At 43.9% G+C, this 26,162-nt stretch overlaps 1 protein-coding gene across 1 annotated transcript in view; it reads right to left on the bottom strand.

Annotated features, from left to right (window-relative positions):
- Positions 1 to 3,122: 3,122 nt before the first annotated feature.
- The window catches only part of LOC112970866 (protoheme IX farnesyltransferase, mitochondrial), a gene marked incomplete at its 5' end in the record, with an annotated part of 106,750 nt that continues 83,710 nt past the window's right edge, over positions 3,123 to 26,162 (bottom strand). The window contains 2 exons of the mRNA XM_026075728.1: positions 3,123 to 5,483; positions 17,452 to 17,684. Coding sequence (XP_025931513.1) covers positions 5,041 to 5,483; positions 17,452 to 17,684 — 676 coding nt within the window. The remainder of the gene's footprint in view (positions 5,484 to 17,451; positions 17,685 to 26,162) is intronic.

Below are 26,162 nucleotides of genomic sequence, written 5' to 3'. Positions count from 1 at the left end.
TCAAGAATGCTTCCAAGATCAGTTGGCAGAAGGGAAGGGTTTGGAAGACAGTGCCAAAGCTTGTTAAGCTTTGTCTCAAACTCCTAACGCCTGTAGTACTTGTTATCCCAGAGAGGATTAAAAAAATCAATGGGAACTACCCAGCAAGTCACAGTCTGAGAGAGACTCCCACAGAGAAGGGCGCTCACTAACAAAAATTTTGACCTCAGCACTCAGCTGTCATCTTTGATTCCAAATTAACAACACACAGTTTGGGRGATGATGAAAATTGGAACCAGAAGACTTGTCAGGCAAAATGGACTTGTCCCAGCAGGCCTCAGTGCTGTCCACACACCTAGCAAAGGACCAATCCCTGCCCTGAAGAAGCGACGTTCTAAATAGACAACAACTGGGAGAAGAAACAGCAGTACCAAGAGGCAAACCAGTGACCCAAGGCCTCGCAGTCAGCATGGGTGGTAGGAGCTACACCCAACGAGTCCTCGTTGGGGCCAACTCTTAGCACAGTTAAGATATCCCACGAGTAGAAATGCCATCAGGGACCGCCTGCAATAGAGCTCCTAGTATTACCACCACCAGCAGAGCCACTTAGCAGGAAAACAATGATGACATTTCTTTGTTTTAAAAGCAGAGTGCTCTGCAGAGGGCCTGTATTTCCAAGAAAGGGTRAATATCTAATCATCTCTGGAAAGCAACCTGGATAACATGCTTTCTATCTGTAACGACACTGATTTCTAATGGTATCACTCTGTTTCCCTTCCTAGTCTCAAGGGATCATAAGAACTGAGAAGATGTGTGTGTTTTGTGTAAGCCTTGAAACGCTGTGGCCTGGCTGAGTGAGAAACGCTGCTGGAGCCGGGAGAGTGTGAATGTGTTACTCTGCTGGGGCAGATTATATCGGAGATTGATACAGGAAGCAAGAAAAAAACATGTGGGGAAAAGCAGAAGGGAAAGAGCTGTGTGCACAAGGATTGGATTTCCTCATTCATGTGGGAACAAAGCGTAGACCCCCACCAACTGTGTGGCTTTCTGGGATGTCCGTCACGCTGAGGTACCGCAAGCGGCTATATGGAATCATACAACACTACTCGCTAATGCAAGAGCTGAGAGCAATTTAAAATAACGTAGCTAAGCTTTCCAAATTGTCCTGCAAGGCGAGTGCTGTACTGAGATTAAGTGATTTGTTAAAGATCAGAGCAAACAACAGAACCAGGGGTAGAACCCAAGTCCCAGCTTGCAGTAACGCTGCCCTCACCATTAGCTGATGCTCTCTTTAAAAGACCATAAAGAATAAAGGTTAGGGGACTGGCAAAAACACGGTATTCCCTCTGATAGTGAATAATGCAGTTGAAGTACAGAAAGTTTGATGTTTTTGCATCAGTGCTTTGATATCATTGTATGGAGCAGCAGGGAAAGGTCACAAGCTCAGGGCCTCACAGGGCTCGAGCTATAGAGTTGTTTACAGGTCCAACGAGACAAAACATCATCATCCCTATTTTACAGGGAGATCGTATTTCTTATTCAGAGACATGGAAAGAATTAAGATCTCCTGAGCCTTACGGCTACTGTTTTATCCACAAAACCACACTTCTCCAGTCGTACACGGAGTTTAAAGTTCGTACAGGCTAAAACTAGYTTCACCCTCTTGAGTCACCAGCCCAGACTCCTCTGTGAGCTTCCATACATGCTGCTGGTGGTGCAAAGCTGCCCACTGAAGGATGTCCTTGGCAAAGCGCTATAATAGCAACATGAGACCATCTCAGGAACTGGCAGACGCAGGAGCACATGGGAAGTGGCACACTGCCGCCTCTTCTTTACTGCCGCATAAATAGCAGGTATGTTCCAGGTGGGCCGATTCATGGGGAACATACCCAATAACCAGTACACAGAGATGACGATCAATTTATATTCAAGTCCTATGAGTGGGACAAGAAAAAAACCCTGCAGTTCTGTGTAGGAACCATCCTTTCAGCTTGAAGGAGTCATGCGAAGCGACCTGATGCTTGCAAGGCATGGGACTGAGATGCAGGAAGCCGAAGTTAAACTTCTGGCACTGCCCCAGCTGTGCAAAGTAATCACAGGCAAGTCACTCATGTGCCTCTTTTGCCTCTTTCCCTACAGAATTTAGGCAATAATATGAGCAGCACTGTAATGGGAATGGCCTACATTAATCCTAGATGTAGGGTAAGAGGGATCAGATGCACCCTTGAATGAAGGCAGACAGTTTAGCACTTTTTCATTTCCATAGCGACACCAAAAATATTGAAATGGGYATCTTACAGTACCTACTGTATCTATCTATATGTAACCAAAATTTAAATTTGGCAGTGTTTTTATTTAAAAAGTACATACAACAGCAACAATTTCTAAGACAGTTAAATTACAATAGATCACTTCATCCATATCTGATACATGGCCATTTTGGGGCACAGCAGAGAACACCTAGCTAGCTGGCAAAAGCTTTTTTAAAAACAAAGGTATTTCTTATCTTTAAATTCCAGATCCATTCCTTCTAAAAACACGCTCACTCTACAGGCCAGACAGACTGGGTGGGGAGATGGCGATGCAATTCTGCGACCGGCATTTTGCAGACACTCAGTGATGATTATAAAGCTCATGTCTGGCCTTAAAATCTGTGAATATCACACATTTCGGCYCAAGCAATGAAGATGGCTGCTCTTCAAAATTGCGAACCACAGGCATGTCCTTGGGACCTTTAATAAGAACTGTGTTTGTCAGGACGGCGCCCTGTACTTGCAGACCATCCTGATGCCTGGTTCTCTAATGACTTTGGAGAAAACCACAAGCCTACTGCTTCAGCGCCACTTTCTGCCTTCTGTCCGCGTGAGCCAAACCTACAGTTCCTGTGAGCCGTCTGCTCTTTACAGGTTCCTCTCGCAGCTAAAGGCTCACCAAATTCCTTTGCTTTGCACAAACTCTTTCCACTCACTAGCAACTTATCTTCAGCGTGCTTTTTGCACAACAAACAAGTACTTTGCAAGCTGTCCTTGCTCTTGCAGGGATCAAGGAGAACGCTGTTGCTGCTTGAAACACCACAAAGCTATCATCAAATACCTTCACAATTATCCAAATTGTTTAAAACAAACAGCTCTTGTGAAATCCTCTCTTTTTTTGTACAGTACGCACTTTATTGCAGAAAAGCCTGAATGCATTTTCAAAACAAAGTAAGGAGTTGCACAGTTGTATGGTTTCCAGATATTTCTATGAAGTGTTCCCCACAGTAACTTGAGTACAATGGAGCCTGTCAGATAAACAGTACCAGGGAACTCAATACTGTCATCTGCAATCACTTGAGAGAGTCAGGAAATCTTGCAACTGGTTATTTAAGAGCCATGTAAAACAGGTGGCTCCGTTCCTGTGAAGCACCTCAGCCAACAGAGCAGAGGTTAACGGTGTCACTCCTGATTTACGCCAGTGTAACCGAGACCAGAAGCCGGGCCTGGATCATGAAAGCACCCAGTGAAGATTTTACGTCAGCATGATAAGCACATGGTGGCAGATTTGCGAAGTTTCTTGAAGGGCTTTATTTGGGATCGGATTAGAGAAACTGTCTCCCATTTCAGGTATTACTATCAGCAGACGTCTTTGGATGTGATGCACAACGGTGCTGCCCAGGGCCTTTCCACATGGGAAAGAAATCTTGGCATGAAAATGAGTCAAGTCATAACAGGCATTAACTACCACAACAAACTATAACATAACCCTCGTCTACAGTAGATGAGATGCTGTTGTGTTTGGAAGTATCCCAGCTGGTCACAGTCAAACCCATGTATGTTCAGGGCTAGCCACAGCCCCACAACAGCATAATAAATACATTAGACTGTGGCTAGAAATGTATTACATTGTATCAGTTAACAAAGATGATGCATTTTCTTAATAGGGCCATCCCCAACAATTTTTTTGAAAGACCCTGGCTGCATCAGCAATTTGACCATTATAATAGTAGATAAAAACACCCCAAAACTTTTTTTCTGTAAAATGTGTTTTCTTACTGATAACATATCCCAGACAAGGCCTCTGAACCACGATGATGTGATATTAAATACAGTTCAAATTCTTGATGCAAGCCCAGAGCTCATCCAGTACAGGAGTTAACTCCTCAGTAGACGGGCATTTAGAGTGAATGGACTGGCACAGGACACATTAGCACACAAAAGCCTTAAAACTATTGGGCTCCTCCAATTCTCGCCTGGTATACCTTTTCAAAGCTTCACTGGAATAAACAATAATGCCAGTTTTCACCAGCTGAAGATCTGGCACACAAGGTTCAGACCCTAATAACGTAAAAACAGAAATTCACTGTGATGGATGTACAGTAAAATGGCTAAGGGGGTCTTCCAAAGTATATGCGATGGACGATCTGTTTATCTGCAGGCTGTTTAAATGCTGATGTGTAGTGTGCTGTTAGACAGTTTTCTTTATTTCTTTAGCATTGTGAAGGCTATATGAAACCCAAAAATCTACTGAAGTGAATGGGAACCTTGGGAAACGTAACCAATTTGCAGTCTCAGAAACTGAAGGCCTCTGTGTAACAACAGAGCAGGGACGGCATGGACCGAGACAAGTTCACCCACTCCACCACGGGCCTCAAAGCTTAATTTGGAAAGGATGCTCATYTGTTGGGGGGTGATAAACCATTCATTTGTCGCTTCCTGACTTCTTTGCCAAGGCTGCCAGTGAAGGCATTTGGTAAGTGTGCGTATGYGATTTGCTAACCGAAATCCTACCCACGAAACGTGAGATCGAGACCCACAAAGACTTTGGAAGGCCATCAGAAAGTGATGTGCTTCTGACGGAGGCTAGAATTTTATCTGTGATGAGTGGGCCTGCGGCCCATGAATACTTTAAGCTCTCACATCCCTTCCCTTTAAGAAGAACACAGAAAATTATCACATGAAGTGGTCACTAGGCACAAACGATTCTTCTTCAAACAGATCACCACAGGCTTCCCCCTCCCCAGTAATTCAGTAATTACTGAAATACACTACCTGATGTGTCACGTTGATGACAAGTAATTGACATTTAAGGCAATCTAATTTCCACAGCCCTGCCATGATTTCCACTGAGGAGATTGCCTTTCTCTTCCTTCTCCAGGAAAGGTTTCTTGCACGTGAACATGACAAGCAGCAGCAACGGCAAATGCCACAGACTGCAGAAGAAAAGCTTCCTAGAACTGCTGCGGTCCGCATCCCTGTAGAACCGAAAGCCGAGGTAGGAGATGTACAGGTTAATAGGGAGTGAAATGATAGGGAAAGTCCATGTGGTGATGTCGAGCACAGGAGCCACTGTTGAGAGTCCAATTAAGGCCAAGCAGTGCCGCAGAGCCACCCGCCTGCACAACCCCGGATGGGTCACGGACATCATGCAGTATCCTCCTCGGGAGTAATCTTCCCGCAGTCCCCAGCTCAGGGCGTTGAAATGAGGGAATTGCCAGGAATAGAGGATTCCTCCTAACAGTACTGCACCTGCAGTGGAAGAGAGAGAAGGAAACATGCATTAGGGCGCCCAGCTGGGCCACGGTGAAGGAACGCTGCATACAGTCTTCAGCAGATGTGGGTTTCACCTGCAAAAACAGAGCTAAGAACTTGTGCAGGAGTTAAGGGATGCTGCCTTTAACTCACATAGGGTTATGCATGGTTCTTCTTCTGTTTTTTGGAGGACTTGTTCAATTTGAAAAGCATTTCATTGTGCTACTTCTCCCTAATATATGACCTTACTGACTGAGCCATTGCTAATGATCTCTGCACTAATTCAGTCTCTACCTGAGAGAGGGTCAATGGAATCAAAGCAGAAACTGGGCAAGACACTGTTTTCCCAGGACTCTCTAGATTCCACGCTCAGGTGTCCAAGTTGGTGCGTCCTGAGAAGGGAAAAGCCAAGGGACAGAGCGGTGTGTCACATAAATGTTAATAACCAGAAATATGGGGTCCTGCTCAATGAAATACAAGCAGAAAAGGAGGATAAGAACGGTACCCTGATAGTCTGGAGCATGGCTAAGATAACTGTTCATTGTGTGAAGAGAGGAAAGTCCTCACAGCACTGGAGGTCTTCGATCGCGGACGTGAAGGAGGCAGCAGGACTGGCAGAAGTGGCTAATGAGGTGACAGAAGATAGAGAACTCCTCATTTCTTCAAAGCAATTCCAGCCACTTCAAAAAAATTTGAGCAAATAACTCCATTCACACCGATGAGCTACTTTTAAATGTAAAAAGGAGCTATCAATGCACCACATTTTTCACAATTTTCCAGCTATCCTCCGGACAAGGTACAAGGTTCATCAAGGCAGAGGGAGGTTATGTTGATTTCAGCGAGCTTCAGGAAGGCCCTCAGACTAAACTGTGTTCACTAATTTTGTCTGAAGACACAGAAATCCCCCAAGGCTGTTCCACATTATGAGCATTCCTGAATTTTCCTTTTGTTTCTCTAGCTCCCAAACATTCCACTCCAGCCTTAACACTTTCTTTGCATCTTCCTGCCTCCATGAGTTCATTCTTTCTGGAAACTGCTTCTCACTTACGGAGCTGAAAATCTATCATTTTCTTAATCATCTGATAGAAATAGAAATGGTAACGTGTGTCTCCACGCGGGTTAATATCCTTCAGTTCTTCCTGAGACTCTCACTTCTTGCCTGGTGACTGCCAGGACTGTAACAGCAGTAAAAACTAAGTCACCCTCTCCTTTGAGCTTCTTTGTGGTTAACATCATCTCCATCCGTTTCGACTGTATGTTCCTTAGGGCTGGGCATGTCTCGTTTTTGTCTTAAACAGCACACCATGCAATGTTGTGGCAACGCAAATAATAATAATCTATGTCTGCAAAAGACCTTTTTTGCCCTCCCTTATCAACCAGTGAAGGAATGGCCCATCCGACTTGAATAAAAATGCAGTTTCCAGTTGCCTATAAGATACATTAGCAGCATAAAACCCTGTCTCATCACTTTTCAAAATGGGTAACAAATATTTCCATTAGGTGAGTACATGCCTCTGGAAGTTGATTACATTAAGCACGGAGACAGAGAGACGCTCACATAGAGGGGATGCAACTTTCAGAACAACATTGCCTGCTACAGAATTACGGGTGATTTTCGTGTGGCCCAAGATGTTTGCAAATCCTGCAGTCTGAACCATCTTAAAGTCTGACTTTCAGGGGACGGACGCTTAGCACCCTCTCTAAATCTGAAACTTTTAAGATGGTTCAAAATGGAGCATCCCAAAATCACCATTCGTTTCACAAAATCACGGCCAGGGCCAACARAAGTAAATTTGACCCTAACAAAACAGGACTTGATTAAGTTCTGCTGAAACCCAGGGGAAAAAAACTGAGATAAAATTTTATCAAGGATCAGTACTCTCTCCACCAGAACAAATGACGGGGAAAATGCTCTTGGAATATGTCATCCTTTAGCGCTTCCCTATTCTTATAAAACATATTACCAGAGGCAAGATACTGAATTCGATAAAGCTACGATAGGAATATTTTTCAGGCTTCACATCTGATGTGCTTTACAGACATTACCTTGTCATTTTTCCTAACTTGAGGAAAGGCACATTGCAACTCTCCATCAGAAGAGGAAACATAARCGGCTGGAGCCAGGGCCAGCATGCCTCCTCTCGGCGAGCCGCGGGCTACATGCCTGCATGCTCTGTCCGTAACGCAGGCTTCGCTTGCTCGGTTGTTCAAACGCTGGGTGCCGCCAAGCTCAAAACACACCCGAAACCTCAAACACACAAAACCCTGTAACAGTTCTCTAACTATAATACCATTGGAAAAAAATAAAAGAGGAGTCATCTGGCGAAACTTTTAAACACAACCAGACCAGCTAAACTACTCGAGGCTGGTTTCCCATTTACACAGCACTGGTTTTCACACGCCAGCCTTTGGAATTTAATTACTTTGATTACATTGCAACCATTGAGATAACTGATATTTTACAGAGAAGCTGAACAGTAAAACAATTAAATAGACCATTATGAGGACTGTAACTGACCCAATCTTTTGAAGAGTTTCCCACGTGCCTGGGACATCCTGTAATTTCCTTTGCACCGGCCGAGATTGTCAGGTCGCCGTAGAGTTTTAAGCACTGCATAAGCCTGACGGCTTGCAAAGCACGGCACGTGCTACAGTACAATTCAGTATCAAAAGAGCCCAAACTAGGACTCCTGTCAAGCCCAAGAGCAGACATCGCAATACTCATTAATTCCTTGATGAATGTTAACTATCTCATAATCAGGTCAGCAGCGTCTTTAAGCCATATTATAGAGACACCAGCTCCGGAGAATTATGTGGTTCAAAATACTGCAGAGCCTACTCCGTTTCTCCTGCGTGGTTCCCAACAGTTTGGGAATGAAGTTTAATCAACACAAATCTCCTTTTTCTCTGCAGGGTTCCTAATTAAGACCAGAGCAGGTAATTCGCCACCATAACACGCAGAGCTGGCACATCCTCCAACCCAGTTCTCCATTATTCTTTCATCTCTGTGGGCAAAACAGGTATAAAATGTTTTTATATTTAGTTCCTATTGTTTCATCTTCACTCTGTACTGGTTAAATCATCTCAGAAGTTACAGGATAGCAGAGAACCTATAGCTTCCACAGAGTTAAAGGTAAATGATAGATTTTACTATTCATCATGAATTTTAAGGTTAAGCTACTACTATTTTTCTTAGATTCTTTTAAAAATATTTAAATAGTAATAATATATCTTTTGTCATAAGCGAGAACAAGCTTAGAATTTTTTTTTTTTAATTTTAATAACTCGGATGAAGCCAAAATGTCAACTGGAGATGAAAAAGGCAGAAAATCTTGATTATTTCTTTCTTTAAATAGATTTTTATCTAGTAAAATACTCAAGTTCTACAAATTTCACTTTTCCTAAAACAAGCGAGACACTAAATTCCACCATCATTCAGAAACTGCTTAGCAAGACAACAAATTTCAAAAAAATTGGTTAAAACTTGGCAATAATTGTGAGATGAGACTTCCAAAAGCCACTGGTGATGCTGGGCTTGCAACCTGAAAGAGCTGGCAGGCTCCTTGTCGGAATAACAGGCACCGCCTGCAAAGTTGTGTCCTTCAGTGTGTCAGGAAGGCCATGCAGTCTCTCTAAACTTTGATTAAAAATTCATGGTTTATTCCTTTTAAAGCCATTCATGAGTCAGAGGACCATCTCTAGACGGCAAAATGGTTCATCATAAAAAAGAGCAGTCCAGATACATTGGGTCAAGCTGCCCTCAAACTGTCCTGGCAACGCGCTTTGATAACCTTGTCTGCTGGTCGGCCCAAATCTCAGGCTAGTGAGCAACACCAGTGCCTGCGCCCGTTCAATCCTTGGCCTCCCCACCAAGAAAAACATCTAAGAGCAGGGTACAGGAAGACGGTTTTCATGACATGAACRCTGGCCACTGACCAACACACCAAAGGCTGAGCAGTCAGACGGCCACCACTTCTTGTCCTCTCCATCCTGGGAGAYGGCTCGGCGACCCAGAGCTGAAAAGCTCCATTCCCTGCTGCAAGCTCCCCGAACAACTCCTGTCCGGTATCGGATGCATAGGCCATCCAAGAAACGGTGGGAATACTCAGCCGCTAAGCTAGCAGTCCAACAGAAATCCTGCCTGGGGCATCGTGGTGAACAAACTGTTTCATTCACATGAAACAATCTGAGGACGGCAATCCCACTTCATCAGCCGCTACGAAGAAACACTGGGATCCTGCTCGACTGTCCCCTGCTGAGGATGACGCTGGGCTAAGCAGTCATTTGAAATACACTTCTCACACGCCGGCAACGCCTTTCACCATCAGAGCACTTTATATTTTGCACGGCTGGCGCACAGAGCGGTCACCCACCGCTCAATTATTGCAGTTGCCCGCTTTAAACACCGCTGAGGAGTTCGGCACTACCCGATCGACACCCAGAGGAAAATTTCCAAAGGTAAGTTATTCCCGGGGCACCAAATGACTCAAAGGAGCCGAAGTACAGGCTGGAGAACGGCATGGTCAGTGCGACTGCGCAGCTCACCAGCTCRAGGCTCATCAGCCTGTGCGGGCAGACAGATTTGGGCCCGTCTGCACAAGTCTGGGCAAACATGTCCAAGGTTATCTGCAGAGGCTCGGTTCGCGTATCGACATCGCGTTCCTGTAAACATGCCAAGGAGACGAAGAGCGTATTCTCTCCCCCTCTCCTTCTCATTGCTCTTTGGACTAGGCACAGTGCCTTCGGTTTACGCAGTGATATGCAAGGCCTTGGTGTCACTTGTGAGCTCTAGTTAGGGCAAACACCTATTTATTTAATCAATATAAATTAAAAAAAAAGGAGGGGAGAAGCTGATCTGTAGCATTAAATCAAGAATAGACTCGCTCCTTCTGTCTTTTCTTTGGTCTCGCATCTGTCTGACTGGGAAGTGGCCAACCAGGCATTAAAATAAACACAGAATGGTTAAAATATCAGCTCCAAAACAGATGTTGAAATCTTATTGCATTTCCCAAAGCTGGTGTTTACTGCCTTGGCAACCTAAGAATGCTGTTTTGCTTAAAGCACAATTTTAGTAATTCTTCTGCCTTGAATAATGTGAAGGAATTTTAAAATTATTTCCAGACCTTGGTAGCTCGCTGCCCTATTAGAGGAAAGCACCAGCCTGGTGTCTCTAGGAAGCGGGTATGAGTTTGGCTCCCGTCAGACGCGAGAGGGTTTGGTAGCCGGAGCTTAGCCTTTTAATGGAGAGCAGTCAGGAAACAACCACACACCGCTTTACTCGATAGCGCACAACTGGCTCTTCTCAGTTAAAAGATGTCGAACAAATTACTCCTCTTTAATCCAGACAAGGTAGATTAGAGCGCAGCGACTTGAATTAGTCCAGCTGTAGCCACCTGCTTGTGAGTGACCATGTCTCAAGGCTCGGCATTTTTTCCCCCGTTTCTCCAGGAAACCAAACGGAGCCGATGTAAAACATTCTTCACTGTGGTCCTGAGTGACTTCTGCAGGATGTTGCACTGGCAAGGAATGTACTCCACGCAGCCCCAAAGCTTTTCTTTTCTACCTTTTCTTTTGTGCTTGCTCACCACTTTAACACAGCAGCTTGCTTTGGCGATTTCTCAATGTGCAGCAGTTCTGGGTGTAAAGAAAAATTTTTAAGTCTATAATAGTATCGCCTTAGTGCCTGTCGCAGATTCAGTGCTAAACACCCAAAGGTTTCTTTTGGAGGCCCATGTCCAAAACACAACTGTTCTGACCTGAAATACAAATACTGCTTTACTTGGCTGGTGATAACATTTTCTTTTTGTGAAAGGAGAGCTGGAACAGGCCATAATTAATATCTTTCCTTCACCTAGTTTCAGTGAYGGAAAATAACTATTAGGGTCAATCAATTGGCCTTGGATTACATGTGCTCAGGATACCGCCCAGATAAAAACCTATCCCGAGGAAAAACCGCTGCCTGCTATTTAATTTTCACAGTTGCCTTTGGGAGTCGAAAAGGGATCAGCTCTCCAAAATTTACATCTTAACCTGCGATTAGGGAACATTCTCAAATATCAAGGCATTGGGCGAATTTTCTCCTCACAAGCCTTAACAAAACTGGGAGAATTCCATCATATTTTCCTACCGTGGCTATCGCCTAGGCCAGCAGCAGAGCAGGACAACAACTTGCCCTTTTGCTCCCGCTAGGAGACAAAAGCGGACGCTGCCGATTGTGCCGGATGACACGTGAGCGGCAAAGCAGCCTTGAGAGGAAGACGACGAAGAAAAAAAGTGTCTTTTCTAAAGCTCTATACAAGGTCCCTCCAGTGCAAACAATAGGGCCGGCCGTCAATGTAGGCACACGCAGCTCGGYGCTCCGGCGATAATTGCGGTGCCTTCAAGGTTAGGTGGTTATGTAAACGAAGGGCAAGGAGGAAAACGCTGGAAAAAACCTAAAGAGCTTCATGGTCACGGGTTTCAATAGCTGTTTCTTTTGAGGGAGGGCACAAAAGGCTTGCGGAAGAGCGGTCGGCACAGGGCTGCCATAGACTTCGGCGCTGGAGGAGATGAAGGGAAGGGGATGGCGGATGTGTGTGCGGACGAAAGGAGCCATGGTGCCCGCCACCGCTAGGAAATACAGCGGCCAGTGGGCTTTTTCGCCATGGGGAGATGTTCTTCGCCCGCTGCCTTGAAAAGGAGGCAACTGGACTTCCTCAGGTGCTCTCAGCACGGCAAGAAAAACATCTGCCCGTGCATATAGATATGCAGGTGCATATACACTTTTTATATGACGCGCAGCAGGTTATTACTGCTGAAAGCCTCGCACCTTTCCGCAGAAATCCAAGCATGGCTTTTTCTTGCAAAACACGATCAAGGAGGAAAAGTCAAGCGAAGGTACAAGACGGCGCAGCTTGTTCCTACCCACGCGGGAGAGAGAGGAGAAAAAAGCTGCTCCCTGCGCCCACTCGGCCACTTCTTCGAGAAATGGCCAAGGCTGGAGGAAAAATAACGCCCTGCATAATTCATCTGAGCTCACCTCAGCACCATACGCCATAAAAAACGTGAGCCTGTTGGGTAAGGTGAAATTCCCAGACTGTTCATAGGTGCAATACGTTTTAGGAAGCATTTGCCAAAGTTCGTCAAAGCACCAGATTCAGCCGGGGACTGCAAAGCTGTCCCGCCACGCGCGGGCTCCTAACTAACGGCACTCGTTCAGCCACTTTTGGAGCACCCAGCTCAGCCAAGGGTGGGTGCCAGCTCCCACCAGGGCACCGGGGCTGCGGCGCAACCCCGTCCCGTCTCCCCCGCCTGCTCCAAGCAGCCGCACGCGGCACGGAGAACCGCCACATCGGTGGTTCAATGTGAATTCATCTTTCAGCCGAAATCGGTCCCCCAGCATGCCCCAGGGGTGCAACCACCACGTCTTTTGTCTYCTGTGAAGATAGAAAGGAATAAATAAAAGAAAAAAAAAAAGTTCGCTGACTTTTGTCCTAAATTTAGAACAGCCGCTTACTCGTATTGTCCCTCCGCCTCAGTTTTTACAGTTTTTACGAGCTCGTTTTGCATGCAATTAAGCTGTTGCTTTGCTCTCCCTCCTCCTGGCAGACAAATGCCACATCAGGGAAGGTCTAAGAGACTCCAGCAATTGCCAGGTTGGGCCATGGACCCCCCCCCCCCCTTCTCCCCTGTTCTTTTTTTTGTTGTTGTTGTTACTAAAACCATCCATCTGCCAAATGTCACTAGCTGATAAGAACTGCCCATTTCTAAATCCCCGTTTGTAAATAGATGTTGGCTGCCATAATTAATGTCTGCCATACAACACAATTTGAATTACAAAGCGAAGGCAATTTAAAAATCAGCCTCCCCGTGATTACAATGGATATGCAGCCTATAAATTCCGTAGCCCCAGGAATTATTTAAATTTCGGAAAATGAATGAAAATCAGTCCAAGATGTCTTTCAGGAAAGCGAGACCAGAAGTGGAGCATCTGAGATAAACTAAATAGTCTCTCGAGATAAACGTCCTTTGGTGCAGTAAGACCCATGGCTCCGGGCCACCGCGGGGCTCTAATATCTGCTCTACCGTCAAGGCTGTTATCTGCTCTGCCACCGCCACCTACTCAGAATAAATCCCCTTAACTGATAAGGGCATTACGTTGAGGACCCCTGCTCGTCGCTTCTATCTGACTGGGTGGTTCATATGAACGCTACGGCACTCCACTGCTCCACTTTGCGACACGGCGTGCCGGCTGGGATCAAGCCTCCGGTGCACGAGCACGTGAAGGCCAAGGGAAGAAGCGCAAAATGCACACGGCGCGATACGGGCGACGGCACTCGGAAGCATTTACCATGGATTCCAGCTGGTTCGCTAACTAGAAATAACGAGTTAAAATGGACAGCAAACGCTTCGAACAAGGGAGCAGCAGCATTAGGCTAAAGGGGAAGGCCAGCAGCACGAGTGTAATTTAAAGCGTGGGTACGGATGTGCTCTTGCATGCCAAAATAAATAGCTCGGTGGCTTCCTAAAGACATATGTGCTACGGGATCCGCACAGGCTCGGTAGCACTGTGTCACGGACAGCAGGACTGTTGAACGTGGCTGCTGCACAGAAGGAAAAGCTCATACAAAAAGGACGCTCCGCCGAGCTTTTCCTCTTTCTCCTCTGTCTTTAAACTATCACTTAGGGCTTTAAGCGAATTTCATTAGTTTCCTGCTAGCCCTTCCTTCGTAAAATCAGAAGGAGCGATTCGAGGGCATCTAGCTTTACTAGAAAAACAAATATCTTTGGAAATAAATAGTACTACAAAGGAACAATGAAACCTGCTTTCAAGGAAGCAAACGTGTTGCTGCAGATCACAGCCTGGCAGTTAAGCCCTGCATAAATACCCCAGATATGTGGTAGTGATATCCATGTGATAAATTACATTTATCACGCACCTTTGACCATCTCACCTGCACGTGGCTCCCCCAGCGAGGAAATGTTAACATTCCAAATCTTTCATCGGTTTCAAACAGCTGCCATTAAAAAACAAAAAAACAAAAAAACCCCCAAACCCACAACAAAGAATTCCACATCTTCCCAGAGATAACGTTATCTTTCTCTTTTGAAATGTGATGTTTTCCCTAAATTACATTGGCGCAAAATCCAGGGTTGGTGGTAGGATGTTCAATTAGGCTTAAGAGCGTATAAATAAAGAGCTATTAGGGCCAGAAATGGAAGCAGCCATCACTGGGGACCACTGTAAAACTTGCAAAAGATGTATAATATAATAAATAGAGGCAAGTATTAGCATCACTAGAAATAGAAGAATCCCAGGTTTTTACCTGGAACATGCAATATTTGTATCTTGTGCTAGAAGCTGTCAAGATATTAACCCCTGAAATAAGAAAGTTATAAATAAAACAAACAAAAACAAGGCGGCTCAGATCTGAGACRCTTTGCTATTATCCCCAGAATAGAAAACTCGGAATCAGCTTCGATTATATCAAATGAYGAACAGCGTCTCACAACGCTGTTTATGAATCATGCCACGTGATGCTATCGAACCTCTGATATACAGCAGACTGCAGAAATGGCTACGCTAGGGCATACACTAAGGTATAACACCTGGTGTAACCCTGCAACGGTAATTAAAGATCTGCACTTAAAGATTATTTTCCCTAAAACCAGCAACATGTACAACAATGCGACCGCTGTAAGATTACAAGGAGACAAAGTCCACAATAAAACGTAAACTCAAAACCCACCAGTTAAGCTGTGAGAACCTTCTTTGGGAACCTAATGAGAACATTAGTTTTCTGACTACCTTCCCTCACACTCCTCTTTGCTAATGGGTGGAATAATCAGTCTTTTTTTAAACGAGGTGCAAATGTAGTTTCACACCTCTACCTAAAAACAAGGTTAAGTCTCCAAGCTCATTACACATTATTAATGAACTCAACAACCGTAGGCAGGCAGGTAAGAGAAGGGGTGCAGGTCTACACTGTTGTGCATGTACATATGCACACTCATACTCAGAAAGGGTCTAATCCTGCAAGGTGCTGAACTCTTTCTTCATAGTAGCAGAATGCTTAACACTGAAAATCTTAGTTGACCATGCACTTGTTTTCTTCTGTTTGTCTCTTTCTTTTTTAAAGTTCTCTTTTTTTTCTTTTTTTTAATACTGCAATGCACTGAAATCCTAGGTTCAGGTCACCATTTGCAAGATTGTCCCCAAGTGTGCTTCAGTATAAAGACTAATATCACCTCAATAACATTTCTTTCACTACTAAATAAGCCGCCTGGCTTCATTGACACAGATCGGGAGATGATCATAGAAAGCTTTAGCTACCCACAACATACAATACAACATCAGGTCAAGCACCAGCGCAGACCATCGTGTTCTGGGAAAATCTGCCGTCTTCCACTACCCGCATCATTGCCTGGGATTATCCCCTCGACGGCAGAGCTGGTGGAAAGGAACATGTGCAAACTCAGCTGCAAATTATATAGGAACAGCTTATTACTTTACTGCTGGGGTTTGCTGCAGCAGTTTAGGTGCCGTTTCACAAGCAGGGGAGAGACCACGGAAATTTGAACCGTGGCAGCTACTACAGCAATTCCTTGCGGTGAATCGGAGCTCTTCGCTCCAGCTCCTCTAGGCTGGACTTCGCATTGAAGCAAGGCAAAGCAAGGGCATGTGAGAGTCATCTTTCAGCATCGACGGGCAACAAGGTGCTGAAGCCAACACAGAAATTCCTGAACACCATAGGATCCAGGGTCTAAGCAACAGCAGCCAGAATGATACCGTTCTTACAAATATACACTTATTTTGTGCTTTTAAATTCATTCTCTTTAGAATCAGAGAGCTTCCAATGAGGTCTGACGTGCACTCCTTAGCATGAGACACTATACATATACATACACACCATATATGTCTAAATATAAAAAAAACTTCCAAAGACATAAAAAACACAGTTTGTATAGGAGAAATGCACACAAAAAAACCCAACAACAACAAAAAAACCCCCCTTCATCCTAGCTCTGGATTAGATCTATATCAGAACATTTGTACACAGCCAATTCAGTCTGACTTTTACAGGAGGTGTGGAGCATAAATGCAGAATGGTGTGCTACGGATTTTGCACAGATTCTGATAACTTCTGTCTAAAAGGCTTGCTGCTGGAAGCATTATTCAAGTCTCAAACGTGCCACACTGTGGGATGAGTGTGCGCTAAAAAAAATTCTTAACAGACCTGTTAACTGAACTTCATGAGTTTCTCTGGAATATAACTCCGCAGAGTTACTTTGATTCTTAAGTTTCTAGCTGGCAGGAAAAACAAGCTCTAATTGTGTCAGCATTTAGCTGTTGAAGAGATCAGAGTTTTATGAGGGATGTAAAAACAGTTCACAGTTACTAAAATAGAAATCTTCGTCTGCTTTTCAAGGAGAGGGGAAAGGAGCATTTAGAAGCTTAGAGTTTAAAAGTGTGCAGTTAAGAAATACACCAATAAATTCATCTTAGGATATTTTCTGGCATGTGGAAAGACAGCAGTAAACACATCTGGGCATTTGTCTGCAGAGAGCTCCCGACTCGAAGTCAGATCTAACTTTGATATGTTTTTAATCCTTAAATTGCTTACCGTTTCCTTCCACGTGAACCCCACTTGCTAAGATAGTGCTCTCCTTTCAGATTTTTTTTTTAAAGATGACCTAAGCCCATATTCAGTAGGAACATATTCTTTTATCAGCTGACGTATTTGTTCCTAAAATGCCCCCAAAGGTAAAACGATAGAGTCCTGCTTGCTCCTTCGGTCCTGCCGGCACAGTGCTGCAATAGTGASTTTGGGGCTGCAAACGGTGGAATACATTGGTTTTTGAAGCAATACTGGGTCATAAAGAATTAGGCTTGAGAGAAAACATATTACTGCCTTTTAAGAAGGTGTTTTCAGGCACTGCAGACAAGCGCCCTCCCCCAAGACGTAAATCCCGGATTTTTACTCACCAGCATCGAGACTACCCGTGGCGGCAGTCCACCCCATGACGGGGGGGATGGCACCGACAACGGCTCCCACCCACGTGTTGGCGATGCTCATCCGCTTCATCGGCGTGTAGCAGCACGTGTAGAGGAAAATGTTGAAGGCGCCCAGGGCCCCGGTGAGCGGGTTCACTCCCAGCATCAGCAGGGCGATTCCCGGGACTCCGCAGGCAGCGGCGAAGCACACGGCGAGCAGGGGGCTGCGGAAAGAGCCGGGGACATACGCGGTAGGGAGCTGCCGTAGCCCCTCTCCTTGCTCTTCCTCCCGCCAGCAAAGATCGGATTTTTGCTATATATTTTTTTTTTAACCAAAAAGTCCTCATCCAGCCCAAATGTTCGTATGTGACTTCCATCCTAACGAAAAGCTTTTTTTTTTTTTTTAAGTTAAAGGCAATCTTGTCACAGATTTGAAATAAGTGATTCTTATTCTCGCCATCGCTGGGTTACCCAAATTAATTTAAACTGTTTGGGTAAATAAGCTTTACTGAGAGTTGGTGTTTCCAGCAGACTATTTTCTTTTACTTTGATTTTAATCTCAGTGAATTCTGAACACTGGAAAAAGCGCTCAGGGCTTAGAGTGAACGAGAACGGTTGTAGCTTGCCAGATTTTTAACCGATTGCAATTTTCCAACGAATCCTTTGACTGAAATACAGCAGGATTAGACACAAAATTAGGAAGCACTTAAGAGAAGTGTACGTTCAAGCATTTTGAAATTACCTCAACAGGAGTATTTTTTTGAATTTACTGAGAAATGGCTGGATTTTTTTACATTCCCATTTACCTTGCGCACTGTGCTAAGCAGGGGTAGCACAGCAAAGCAATTCTGGTGACAAAACCAAAACTAAAACTTATTACCTTCTGAGCATAATTGCAATAAGCTGGAGATATTTCAGGTTTGGCTGCAAGCAGCAAACAAATACGGATGCAAATGATTTCTGCTGATTTCTACCGCACATGACCTAAGCTCGGGGAAGGTCGGAAGTTCCTGCTAAACTATGTGTAAGAAAGCAGCTGAAGCGGATTTGTAAACTTTTGCTAATAAGCTGCACAATAACCATCCAAACACAATGAACAAGGACTTTTTTGTTTCGCTAGCAAAACCAGACTTCACAGTCACAACCATGATGCAACTCTAAGGACTGTTTATTTGTGCTCCCTCGCATCCCGTAAACATGTTTGCTGCTGGCGGAGGTATCTTTACACAAGCTTATTCAAGAGCAATTGGTACAACTCGAAAAGAGTATGAAATGCAACTGAGAGAAATAATATGGTGTAGGAGACCTATGGAGGGGGAGGAAAATGCCATTAACTCAATTACTTTTAATAACCCCTACAGCTAAATACACACTTTTAGTCATCCATACAAGAGTGTAAAATCCATGTGCTTGCAACAAATTTCTCTGCATGAACCTCAACTTTACACATCTTGTCTAATTTAAAACTGTGCAGCCTTTGTATTCGACGATCATGGCCAAATCTTTAACCCTAAAATACCTGTTGCCAGCACAGCTCCGACCCTCATAAGGAAAAGTCGCACCAGCTGGTGGGGATGGATTTTACAGCAGCTTTATCAGTAAAGAATCCTAGAGTTCGAATTTTGATTTTTACAACCTTTGTCAGACCTAGGCTGGGTAGACTTCCTAAATAATCTGAAGAGCTAAAATGAGCAAATCTCACACTAAAGACCTATCTTCAATTTAAACTGGATTGGCTGTGTCAACAAATCACAACATTTTATCCAGCTTTTCAAATCCATTCATGGATTTTCGGTGACAGAGCGTTCACGGAGCATATTTCCGCTTTGCTTCAGCGTTAACAGCGAGCAGTCTCAGTGTTACTAATATATTACAAATATAGCCGGGGTACCGTGTTGCCATCCATCGCCAATGAGATGTATAAAATCAGAGACTGCTTTCCTGAGCCAAACGGGGAAAGGAAGCATACGGCACGGTGCCCTTCGGTGTTACAGTTCGCTGTGCTCTTTTATAGGAAGGCAGCAAAACACAATCTGTACAGTAAACTGTCTCAACACCGACTACTAATGCTGCACGCAAGACGTTGCCCCTCCACAGTGAAAGCCTGCCTGGGTTTGGTTAAACAGATCCAGCTTGATTGATTCCTGAATAAAACACCATCACAGGGTGTAAACCCCAAATTTGCACAATATACACCCTCCCAAGGAGGCAAAAGATGAGCTGGACCCTATGGGACTGTGCTACCCACATTTGCTCCTGCGGGGCTCAGGGACATAAATGAGGACACGGTTTGACCTAATGCAATGAGCACTTTTCTCACTAATCAAGTGTGAAGACTCACCAACAGTGTGACACCTTGGGATCGCACCGACAGATCTGAAAAAAATCTTTAAATAACGTGGCTTTATCAAAAGTAAAGGGTTAGGTTCCATGACTGCAACCTCCAAAGATACATTCTGTTCCTGGTGGATGAAAGCACATTTTTATCTCTCAGTGTCTTTGTTTTTGCCTTTCTCAGAAGGAAGTTGCTGAAGGGGGTTTGATTATTGGCTGTAATAGTCCTAACAACCTCAGAGGAGGGCATCAAATCATTCATGATGGCTGTTCTTCAAAAGCAGTTGAACCATATTACTTTTATACATCTAGAAAGTATTGCATTTTCTACTTCTTTCCAATTAACTAGCATTTCCTTATAAATCAAGGAAATGTAAAATTCTCCTAGAAGAGTAATTGTTTGACTTATAAGTGCCTACACCAGAAACTCCAGCTGAGAYCAAAAACTCAAACTGTGATCTAATGGTTCAGATTTGTTATTTCTACCCCATAAAATGCTCCAGAGATACAAAGACACTGCAAACCAAAATTGGGAGCTTGCTTTCTTGCGGATCCATGAGGAGAATTCTACTCACTCTCACACTAATATGTCATCTTTACAAGGTCTAAGAGAAGCATAAGCAACTCTCCACTGGGAAAGAGAGAATATTTGAGGAAAAAGGAGAGAGATTTCAATCACTGGTGTAGTTTTTTCTGCTTCTTAAAATCCCAAGAGTCACTAAAGATAAGACTAACCTTGAGCTTAAATCACAGCATTTTAAGGGGTATTCYGATTTCTACTAGTTTATGGTCTGCTAGGGACCATTATGCGAAGGTTTGCTAAGACTCACCACATCTCCATTCTTACAGTAGATCTGTCCAAACTCACACACGCTGTGTGAGGTTCACTGATTTAACGCATGCCCCCTTGTCAGGGTGCCTTTATCTCACACAGGCAGCACAGAAAATCCAGGATCTCATGCAGGATCAGGAGAAAGGCTGTGATGCTGCACTGAAGCAGGATTTGCCCCATCACCATGTCATCCCAGTACCCCCTACAGCCTCATGCCATGATGCAGTCCAACATGCATCAGGGGACCATGAGCATCGGATAACTCAGTGTTTGGGAATTCACAAGTGGTGGTCAAAAATGGCTGTGCGGTGTCTACTGATCTCCTTCATCCTTAGACCATCCCACACAATATGGGCTGGCTGATGACAGGAGCTGGTACATAAGCCTCAGCTCACTTGGGCGTTCACTTACGGTAAGGGAATTGCTCCCACGGGGAAAAAAAGGCAATCTTTCATTGGAAAATTGGCCAAGGAGCTAGCTTGGAAAGAAAACATTGAGTAAGAAACTGGGTTTTATGATGGATTTGTGGGAGGAGTTGGTTTCAGTTATTTGGCTGATTAAAATCAGACTCTGAAAAAAAATACTGCAAGTGCCAAATGAGTTCTCTTCAAATTTCAGCTCAAAAACACACAGTATGTCACCACACAGTACACTTCCCATAGGAAAACCAAAACGGGTAGTTCTGCCTCTTGCCCCTTCTGTCCTTTATTGAGAATGTATATACCGACATATGCCCAATAATATTCCTACAGGACACTCAAATTCGACTAAAAGCTTATGAGAGAACTTTAGTTCGAACAGAAGAAAAAAACCCAACCCTTTCCTCATCCAAAGAAAATTTGTTGACATTTTTCTCCCATAGAGTTCACCCAAGATGGACCCTTGCCAGTCACACTTCACCAAAAGTGTCCAAGAAAAGGAGGAGGAGGAGGAGGAGGAGGAAGAGGAGGAACAGAGGCCAATGTTTCTATTCAATCAACTCAAAGCTGACACAGAGGGTTTCCAGATGCTGTCAATCAGGCTGGGAAGAATTGCCCAAGGGTGGCCCGGTGCCAGTGGGGCAAGAATGGGGTGCGAGCAGGAGGAATCCCACACGAGTGAAATTCAGGTTGCTTGCACAACCATTGGCATTCACACGGACCCTCACCCACCGTATCACTGATGGCGGCTTTGGACAACGCAGCAGTCTGTTTTAATTCATGTGCAATAGCGTACATCTTTGAATCCAGGTGCTCCTTACAGATGGGCTGGCTATACCTATATAATGATCTTGCAAACATTTGCATGAAGGATATTTATTTAAGAGGCTCCGGAGTCATGGGTAATAGTACTTATTGACTCACAGCATTACTTCGAAAAACTGAGAGAGGGAAAACAAATTAAACCATTTGCCCATCTATAAAATTAATGTAGTATCTTACCTATTTTACAGCAGCATTAGGAAGCTTAATGTCTTTAAAGATTAATAGTCTCACCAATACACAGGCTTTCCTACACTATCTTTGGCAAAACATTTTGTGAAGATGGCAGCTGAAGTATGGTTAGCATTACAGTATAGAAATCAGTATTAAAAAAGGAGGAAAAAAGAGAAGAGTTGAAAGAAAACTGTGTTCAGAAAAAATAATCAAGAAACTAGATGAACTCCCTCCTCAAAGCCTATCAATATTTAGAAATATGGAAAATTCCACTATCAGCCTCTAATGCTTCGACCTAACTCTGTGACTATATTGACACAAACATAAATGCAGACACAAAGCCTCCATGAATTGTGAATAGGTGCATTCATGCAATCAGCAGTTATATGCAATTAATGTTCAGATGTTATGTAAATATATAAGAAAAATAATTTGTGACCTTGCCTTAATGGGAACTTGGGCACGCCAAACATATTTACATAAAAGCGTAAGCTTGAATGTAAGTGTCCATTTAAGACTGCCTGCATATTTTTCAGGTGAAACGTAAGTGCTTTATATTTAAAAATTAGATTCAAAGCTTGCTACAAAAGGTAATAAAACAAATTCTCTCTTCTCCCTGTGTGTCAGAAACCTTTTATAGAAACATCACCCACTTCTAAAAGGCAAACTAAAGGGAAAAAAAAAAGCCCTTTTGTTTTGCTGCAACCATACACAGAATACCTTAATGGGTTTAAACGTCAAAAATCGCGGTTGGTATTTTGTATTAGACCTTACTGACAACTGCCCCTGGAGCCACCAGGCCAGGTGGCTCTGGTGACTTTGCCAAACCGTGGAGGATGATCTAAACTAGGCAGGACAGGGGCAGAGAAGGAAAAAACGCGGAGGGCAGATACTGCACGCAAGGTCGGACAGCAGCACAGCAGCAGGGAACGGCACCTCGAACCATCGCGCGGCACCACACAGAGACACTTAGGTCCCGTCTGCTCTGGCAGGACTCAACACAATGCTTTCAATCATGCCCTAGAAGAAATGGTCTTTAAAGTTTTGGGGGCTTGGGAAGAAAGAAAAAATATCCAATAGCTTGGCTCCCCGACTTTCTTTACCCATATTTTTGTGTTTTACACACAAAAAAAAGAAAACACAAAATGGGGGGAAAGGAAGGTGAGAAGGGACATGCTAAGAGTCGTTTCCACCTCCAGAAGAAGCCAAGATACCCATCCTCCCTTTCCTTCACATGGGATTGCAACGATGGCAAATACTCTGTGCAGACTATATCCTTTAATTAAACCGCAATGTTACTTATATCTTTGGTGAGACAACAATAGTTTTTGGGTCTATCAGACAAGTTTTCTGTCGAGATACAGGTTCATCAACACCACCACATGTCTTTCCCTCAGATCTATCATGTGTTTGCAGCTGCTGCCCACAGAAACAGTGCTAAATTACCATTGACATCCTAACGCTCTATGGGGACACGTAAAGGATGCTGAGACAAGAAAGGTGAGACTGATGGCTCAGATGAGTCTTGACACTGCTACTCTGGACAAGAACTTCATCTGCACCTACTGTCAAAACAAACTGTCACAATATGAGGAGGAACAGCCTAAAACAGTCTCGAATGCTAACTGAAAATGATGGAAGCTCAGAGAAAGTTATTTGGCAGAAAAAGAATACAGGTGTGATTCTCATCTCTGCAAGTTTGTTTTACCATTGCCATCTGAGATACAAGTCCAGTGTATGAACATTGTTCCAAAAATATAATTAAAATCAAATTTCAGGAGTAAGCATCACAAGCTGCTTATTATTTCTGGAATCTGTAGGTACTAAAAATGCCCCCAGAGTAGTCACCAGTACAAGGCTGGCAGAGGAAGCACTCTCCCTCTAACTTTTTCCAGGTCAGCAATAAGTTATTAAGGTTTCCGAAGCCATTTACAAACTCAGACAAAAGCATCAGTCTGAGGTTTTTACATTTTTCCAACAATAATGAGGGGTTACAGAAACGGATGCACAAGTTGCTTCCTTACGACAGTTTTTATGGGCACGAAAGCCCAAATTAATTTCCAAAGGGGAGAACGCCCATAGAAACCTGCAGGACAAATGTACCTAACGCAGCTCAGAAATTCCTCATTCTCTGCAGCTTCTGATTCACCCGAGTTTTGCTCATCTCCTGGCATCGTTTTAATTCCTGCAGCCAGGCAACACTAAGTTGCCACCAACCAGCCCCAGGGTGAGAGCTGAGCCTGTGGTCATCATGACTACCAGGATCCTGAGCAATGACTTGGTCACCTCCCTCAGTTTGAGGAGCATCAGCCAGGGATTTCTTTTTTTTTTCCACTTTAAGATCAGCACCCAAGAACTGCTGAACCCTCCTTGGCAGCTTTTGGAGATCAACCAAGAAAATTAAGGAAGGCCAGCAACCCCAGAGGTCACCACGGACAGTCCCATCCCACGAGCACTGGTGACCCCAGAGAAACAAGGAGCTGAGGGTGCTAATGCATTGCAATAACCCACGCCTGTGCAGAAGCCCTCCTGCTCCTCCGATTTAGGCAATGGGGAGGAAAGTCCATCTCCCTCACGCACACCTCTGGATTGCGTTTGCGTGATTTCTAGCTTGGCTTCCCCAGATGGACAGATGTCTGGAACTGGCAGGGGAGTTGTCTTCTGGCACTAGTGCCATAAAGTCAGCTGACTGCAAAAAAATGAGCCGCATGGCTGTAAAAGGCACATTTTGCCACAAATAGCAACAGCAGCTTCCCTGAAAGGATTTTTGATAGGAGGCTAAAAAAAAAAAAACCCACTCTCATAACTTCCAAATTCAAAATAAGGAAAAAAGCTTTCAAAATCAATCAGCAGTCACAGCAGACAACTAAATTATGGCAATCTACCAGCAATGAAATTAAATTTTAACTTTCCACACAAATCCTTTCAGGCTGCATATTTATATCTTTAGTAATAAAAACCATATTCGTGACCGTTGTCAGCTGTAAAAGTTATACAGTAAAAACAACAACAGTAATGGAAAATGAAACTGGAACAACATTGTCTGGATCAGCAGCTTCATCACTGACGATTCTTCTAAAATGATTCTTGCTTTTTGCAAAAGACATCGGATTAAACTCTAGAAGAGTCCTACAATGTGATGGTGGATGGTACCTGACAGAAAAAACATCCAGGTTCAGACGTGAGATTTTTCAATCCGTGTGGCTACACGATGACAGATTACGACGCCTAGTTAGCACAGTTTTCCCACAGCATATCTTTTTTTTACAAAGGACTTAAAGCATGACTGACAAAACATTTTTATCTTCAACTACAACTTTCAATTACAGATTTGATTAGTCTCCAAGGAGAGGAATTTCTTTCCAATTAAAAGGAAAAATAGCTGCAGCACTGGCAGAATGGATTTATTGCTAGAAGCCTTTTTTCTATCGCGTAGATCTTGCTCAGTATCAGTCACAAGCTCTACGAAACATGAGCAATCTGCGCTCTCACTTTTTATGCCATCTCCCACAGTTACATTGTGACTGAAGGTTATGAAAGGCCCAAGAACCTGCTGACGGAGGCTTAATCTTGCAAAGCACCAGAATTTCATTAAACTGAACAGTATCTATCAATGAGCTAAAATGGTACTATTTTAAGAAAAAAAATGTAGAAAAAGATCTGACTAGATATTCATTTATGCTCTCTCAGTCATGCAAGAAAGTTCACGACTCCTGATGAGGGCTGGAGGATGACTTATTTTAAAACTAAAATGTAAAACTAAATTGCACTTTTAATTGGGAGTTGAATTCTTCCCCACCAACTCGAAGCAGCGGAACATGTGCTTGTCTATCATTTACGGCTGATGAGAGACTCTCTATGAATACAAACAAATAGGGAGCTTTGTGAAGTCTTTTATTCTTTAATGAATTATTTAACTTCGTCTTTACAGGTCAAGAAGCAGTTTCTTCATTCAGCCTTTATTTCAACCTCTGCCTTATGACTCCAAGCCTGAGTCGTGCGCAGATCTTTGGTGTCTCATCCCCAAAGGTGCACTGCTGTGGGAGACCAGGCTCTACCTGCACTACAAGAATTGGGATTTTATATCAGATTCCCTTCACCTGGGTATAACACTACTGCAG

This window comes from Apteryx rowi, unplaced genomic scaffold (genome assembly GCF_003343035.1).
Source record: "Apteryx rowi isolate R43461 unplaced genomic scaffold, aptRow1 scaffold_41, whole genome shotgun sequence".
Lineage (NCBI taxonomy): Eukaryota > Metazoa > Chordata > Aves > Apterygiformes > Apterygidae > Apteryx > Apteryx rowi.
Note: the sequence above shows the minus strand (reverse complement) of the source record. Positions and strands in the feature narration are given on the sequence as shown.